At 57.3% G+C, this 5,984-nt stretch overlaps 1 protein-coding gene across 1 annotated transcript in view; it reads right to left on the bottom strand.

Moving 5' to 3' along the window:
- Positions 1 to 3,579: 3,579 nt before the first annotated feature.
- Positions 3,580 to 5,984, bottom strand: part of CBLN1 (cerebellin 1 precursor) — a 3,524-nt gene continuing 1,119 nt past the window's right edge. The window contains exons 2-3 of the mRNA XM_057375655.1: positions 5,724 to 5,882; positions 3,580 to 4,523 (exon numbers count right to left, since the gene is read on the bottom strand). Of these exons, the coding sequence (XP_057231638.1) occupies positions 4,326 to 4,523; positions 5,724 to 5,882 (357 nt within the window). The 3' untranslated portion in view covers positions 3,580 to 4,325. The remainder of the gene's footprint in view (positions 4,524 to 5,723; positions 5,883 to 5,984) is intronic.

Here is a 5,984-nt window from a genome sequence, read left to right as displayed (position 1 = left end):
TCCTTTCAAGTGGAAAGAGCACTCTCGGAGGTCACCCTCAGGAACACAAAGCACAGAAGGAGAACACARGCTGCTTCCAACTTCCTCACGCCCAATCCTCGCAGTACCCTCGCAGTCCCCTCCCTGCCTCTAAAATCCCGGCCGGCGGCCCGCCCGCTCCTCTCCTCTCCCCGTACCTGTTGCAGCCCCTCGCACGGCTCCAGCCGGGGCTCTCCAGCACTCCAGACTCCAGTCTCCGTCTCCAGCTCGCAGGAAGGATGCGGGCGAAGCGCTCGCTGCCGGGGGCGGCACTGCCGCAGCCAGAGCCGGGCGAGCCGCCCCCGCTGACCCCGGGCAGGGCGCAGCTCTCCGCGCTCGGCAGCGGCGGTGCTCGGAGCCGCGCAGCCGCCGGCGGGGCTGCAGGGAGCCGGCTGCCCGGCCATGCACCAAGCCCTGCCTCCGCCGGCTCCTCGGGAACGGCCGCTTCCAAACCAACTTATTGGGCTTCCAGATGTACCTGGGGGACAGACGAGGGGAAATTATGTTTGCAAATGTCGAGTGTGCATTAACTATTCCCTGAGTTAACTGCATTTGACTTGCTCTTCTGTTGGACCAAACTCCCGTCTCCTGCTGGAGTCATTAATCTGTACCTTCGCATCRTTTGCGCAGAAGAGAGTTGGTTTGTTTCTCCCTTTCCACCCGCTTCGCCCCCACACGCAGTCCCTAAAAGCCCAACAATTAAAAAYGTGGATTTTCCCTTTAATTCCCCTACATTGTGTAATTATATTCACATTAGAAATCAATCAACATTGGTCATTACCATTAGTGATATGCTCATAAACCAAACACTAGACATGCTAATGAACTGAATGAAACATAATTTCTTGTTGTGTAAACTCATGCTCAACGCTAATCAGCAATAAATTCAATCAGACATTACATACATCAACTGAAAACACATTAAAGCAGGGTACGGAGCAGCGGCTGCTCATTTAAGGGGCAGCGCGGCCCCGTGCCCGCAGCAGCCCAGCAGTGCCTCGGCCGCGGGGGACGAGGCCGCCGGAGCCCTGAGGGGACAGGGCCGCCCTGCGCAGAACCCCTCGGTGTGGGTGCCCGTCCTTGGCTCCCGCCCGCTGCCCACCGACCGGGCAAAGCCGCCCCCTTGTCTGTCTCCGGGGCCTGTCCGGCTCCGCCGCTTCAAACGGCTCCTGGGTGCAGTTTCTTGGGCTTGGTCACCCGCTCGGAGCCCGTTCTCCGCCYAGGACCCGCCCGCGGCCCTGCGCCTCACAGGGCCCTGCGCTGCCCAGGCAGGAAAGCGGCCTTGCCGGGCGGCGGGCGGTTTGAAGGACGAGAACGGGCTCCGAGCGGGTGCAACCAGCGCTCATTTAACATTTCCCTGTCATAAAGACGGGGCCAAGGCACCGGCCACGCGCTGAGATGGCGAGGGCTGCAAGTGGGTGCGACCGGCGGGCCTGGGGCTGCCCCGCGCCCTGTTCGCCCCGTCGGGGCAGCGCCGGCCGCGGGAGGCTCGGCAGGGACAGCTCCCCCCGGCCGCCCCACAGCCTGATCGGGGAGCACCTTCACGGCCTTCYTCTCCCTGCCCGCCGGGGGCGCAGGGACGGCACAAAGGGGCTGTTTTTAAACAACGCGTCTGCTGAAGTAAATCACCGGGCAGCAGCCRCTCGGACGCACCGCCCGCACATCCGCACACCGGGGCCGAGCGAGTTCCGGGCCGSGCTGGGGCGGGGAGGCAGCGGGACCCGCCCGCCCCTCYGGGGAGCCGGGGCSAAGTCCCGGACAGGCCCSCGCCCAGGATACCAGCAAGGGCTCCCCGGCCCGGCGAGGCGGGCGAGAGCCACGGGGGCTTGGTGCGGCGGMGCCTTTACCTCCTCAGCCAGGTCTCCGTACCTCCCGGCCCACACCGCAGCCTCCGGGCGGCCCCGAGGTCGCTGCGGGGAGCATCACTGAGCGGGGTGGGGGGCTCGCTGCGCGGGCGCGGAGAACASGAGGCTGTTTCAAGCGGCCACGGCGGCGTTTTGTAACAGCCGCAGAGCAGCGATTTGCTGCGATCGGAGTAATGTAATTTCCAGCTGCACAATATTAATGAGACCCTCAGAACCAGGGGAAAACTTTCAGCGGAAGGTGGCGGGTTTATTTGCTTCGCGTTAAGGGAGACGAGGGAGAAAAAAAAAAAAAGACAAAAGACAAGCATCAGCATCGTCAGCCCCCGCACCTGCGGCGATCGCCRGGATCCCCCGCGGCAGGCCCAGCCGGGAGCTGCTGCCTGGCTCCGCGATGAGGCGGGAGGGCTCGGGGCCGCTGTCCTTTCTCTTGCAACCCAGTTATTTTTGTTCCCCCCACCCCATTTCTCCCGCTCCCCCCCCCTCCCCATGCCCACTCCCCGCGGTCACGGCAAGCAGGGACGGCTCCGCTCGCCCTGACCATACTCCGGGCGCCGGTGGGCTCGAAGGGGCAGCGGGGCTGACAGCCGGGCGGGACGGAGGCGGCGAGCCGTGAGAGGCTTCGGGGAGAGCAGTGAGGAATCTTGTATTGAGAGAGGGGCATGCGGCCGGAGAATGCGACGTGTAGGTTGTCTTGAGCAGTGTGTAACTCCAGGTGAACACAGTCCGGCTGCCTTCCATCACTATTCCTCCTTGGTAAATGTCAGTTGTTCCCTCGCACGGCTCCTGGCCCGCGGCCGCAGGTGCCGAGGCTCCCGGCGAGCTGCTGGCGGGCCTTGAGGGCCGGCCCCCGCCTTCCCTGCTCCTGCAGGGCGCGAATCACTTGGGCCAGGCGGCARCCGCGGGGCCAGAAGGCGTTTTGGCCCCTGCACCCCAGGGTGACAGAGGAGTAGGAGCTGACAGCAGGCCGCTGTGTTCCAGAGGCCAAGGGCCGCGGCCATCCCGGCTCACGCCGACCCTGCTCCCCGCCGCCGCCCCTCCGCGGAGCGCGTCCCCGCCCGCCCCGCCGGTCKGTTTCCAGGGCAGAACCTGTGAATAAAGCGAGAAGCGTTGCTTATTGTGCTCATATTAATCCCCCCCTTCTTGGAGCTAATTAAATTCCTTCCCGGGAGCCGGGGATTCGTGCGGCTCCGCTGGTGCCGCAGCCGGGGCAGCCCCGCGCCGGCCGCCGCCGCGCCACGCACACAGCCCGGGGGTCGTTTCACCGATTTATTTCACGTTAAAGTTTAGATACAATCGAAATCCTCGGTACGCACCTCTTAATAAAAGTAGTAATCTCTTCGAGTACTGCAAAATTATAGCATTTATATCTTCAAAAGACGGTAAACAAATAATACCTGCGAATCAATAGTACCAGCATCGAGTGCACATGGTCAGGTGTTTTTAGGCGGCCGTATAAAATGCGATCTGGTTTAATGAATATAATACAGATAAATGCTACAAATAAGTGGATATCAGAGATGGTGTGAAACTTCCTCCTATGGACGGGTCCGCTCGGGCTGGCGGCACTGCCCGCGGGGCAGGGGGAGCCAGGGGGCTGCACCCCCAAAGCCGGGCCCCCTGCAGCAGCCCCGGGACCCCGCCGAGCCTCCTCCCCCCGGCACCTGCATTGAGAAACCTTATTTCTGGTTAAGAAAAATAAAAGTCCCATTTAAACTTTATTGAATTAAAGCAAAAATTAATTTTCGATATTCACACATATATTACAGAGTAATAGTAAAAGTTCAATATACTTCCTGGCGTTTAGTTGGGCCACGTTGTACAAGAGCAAAACAAGCATCAAAACATTTAGCAGCCTTAAATTTCACAATCACTCAGAATTACATAGAAATATTGAAATACTCTAGTCAGCCTTGGCTGTGGATAGTTCTTCATGTAGAAATTTTTCCTTTTGCCAGCCAGTACACAGCAAGAATTGCATTTTCCCTTCCATCATGGCATCCATGTATTCAAAAAATACTTTGCTTTTTTTCTTTTTTTAAAAGTTAAACTCAGAGAAAGAGTCAAGATTAMCATGTTTTAAAAACAAAACTACAAAATATGCTGTAAAGGACAATGAAAATATCTAAAGTCTACTTGTGTGAGGCAGAAGCCATGGGGGAACAATGGCAGATTACACCAATGACACAGAGATGGGAACTAATTTTGTGGGAGGAGAGAGAAGAATATAAATGGGGGTTTGATCAATTATAGTGTCTCCCGCCTGTTGGCTGCAACACAACAAAAATAAGTAGTAATTCTTCAAAGCAGATGTACACAAACCTAAGCAGGATTAAGCTTCTTTAATATTTGAATGTAAAAAGTCTGCTGTCCATGACTCTTCAAACCCAGCTTTGACTTGGGAATTTGTAAGAGATCTCTCCCTTTTCTTGGATGAGAAGTGATTTAAAGCGGGAACACTAGAAATCCAGAGAATGTTGAATACTTCCAGCCTCCCATCAGGTTTCCTCTCTCCAGTTTTAGATAAGCTCTGTCTCCTTTCTCCATCTGAATCAGGACTCCATTGCTAGCAGCTTCTCGGGTCACATCTTGGTCTCCTGCAAAGGCAGAAATCACTGGCCACCCATTTAGCATCAAACTCACCTAAAGAGCAAGATAAAACAAAGCCCTCTGTCAATTAAAGTCAGACAATGACACCAATGGGACTCGCCTAGCAGGCGAAATGCTTAGTTAAGAAAAGGCCTCTTTTGACAGCTGAAACTCCAGCCCCATAAAAAAGAATTACCGATCTAAACCCAGCTAAGGTATGTATGTACTCCAAAGTAAAAAGTCTTTCACCACTGTTTTAGACCGACAAGCACATCAAAACACCCGGTGCATATAAAGCAGGACATTGATCCTATTTTGGAGAATTTCAATAGGGTGCCTGTRTTTTCAGGCTATGAAAAGAGGTCTGCTTGTACTTATTGAAAGATGGCTTTATGCGAAACCTCAGAGACAGCGAGGAGCAGAGCCACAGCCGCTGGAGTCAGGGCCTTTGAAGTGTATTCAAGGGGTAGTTTTCCTTTGTTAGGCAGCAAAGACAATATGCCACAACACAGTCAATAAGCTGTGCTAAGCTCCTAAGCTCGCGTTAATGATCCCCGGACTGCATACSCCACATTAATAAAAGGTTACCTGCCCACTCTAAAGGTGTTAAGCCACTTACACCACAACGGTGCTATGTAGCTGTCCATTCACCTTTGCAATGTGCATCGTTATACAGTCAGATTTCCTGTCTTGGTTATGCTACCTGGATTCAGGTCGGTAATTTACTAACCCTACCTGGAGCCTATGCATCGAACCCCATAGAAAAAGGAGGTTTGTACAGGGTTCATCGACATATAGCTGCATAGGCACGCACAGATTCATTATCGTTTCCATGCCACAGATGCCTCTCTGAACYCCAATCCCTATGAAACCTTCTGCCACAGGAGAGTGGGTGAGAAGCCCGCCAGGGGCCGCGGTTTCTACGGGCTCTGTGTAGGGATGTTCTCGCCAGCGCTCCGCGGCACTGGGCAGTCCGAGGGCCCGGACAAGCTGCGAGGGGGCAGCAGACGGCCGATCACCTCCCATCCCGGGACGGCTCATGCGGACAGGGGCCAGGCGGAGGCCCGGTGGGGCTCCGCGGCCCCTTGGGCACCGGCCCCTCGAGCGGAGAAGCGCTGCAGGTCTGCGCTCCCCCGGCGGCTCAGGAGCACGTCCCGCCCCACCGCCCGCACGGCCCCGTCCCCGCCGGGCCGCCGACCCCTCCGCTCCCTCCCGCGGAGCCCGCGGAGCCGGGCGACGGCGCTCGGGGCTGACCTGGATGGTTTGCCTGTTGTACACTTTCACCACGTGAAAATTGAAACTGTAAATCCCTTTCCTGGGCGCGATGAAAGTGCTCCGCTCCGAGTCGAAGTTGCTGCCGATATTCACTAGTACCTGGAAGGGAAGGATACGGTCAGCACCAACGCGGGGCCACTGCCATCCAGCATCGCTGCCCCGCGGCCGCCCCCGGCTCCCAGCGCCCCCTCCCTCCCGCGGGCAGGGCCCCGCGGGGCGGCGCGTCCCCGGCCCGGCCCC

This window comes from Malurus melanocephalus, unplaced genomic scaffold, assembly GCF_030028575.1.
Source record: "Malurus melanocephalus ecotype Western Australia unplaced genomic scaffold, MMel_1.1 scaffold_254, whole genome shotgun sequence".
In the NCBI taxonomy this organism is placed as follows: Eukaryota; Metazoa; Chordata; class Aves; order Passeriformes; family Maluridae; genus Malurus; species Malurus melanocephalus.
Note: the sequence above shows the minus strand (reverse complement) of the source record. Positions and strands in the feature narration are given on the sequence as shown.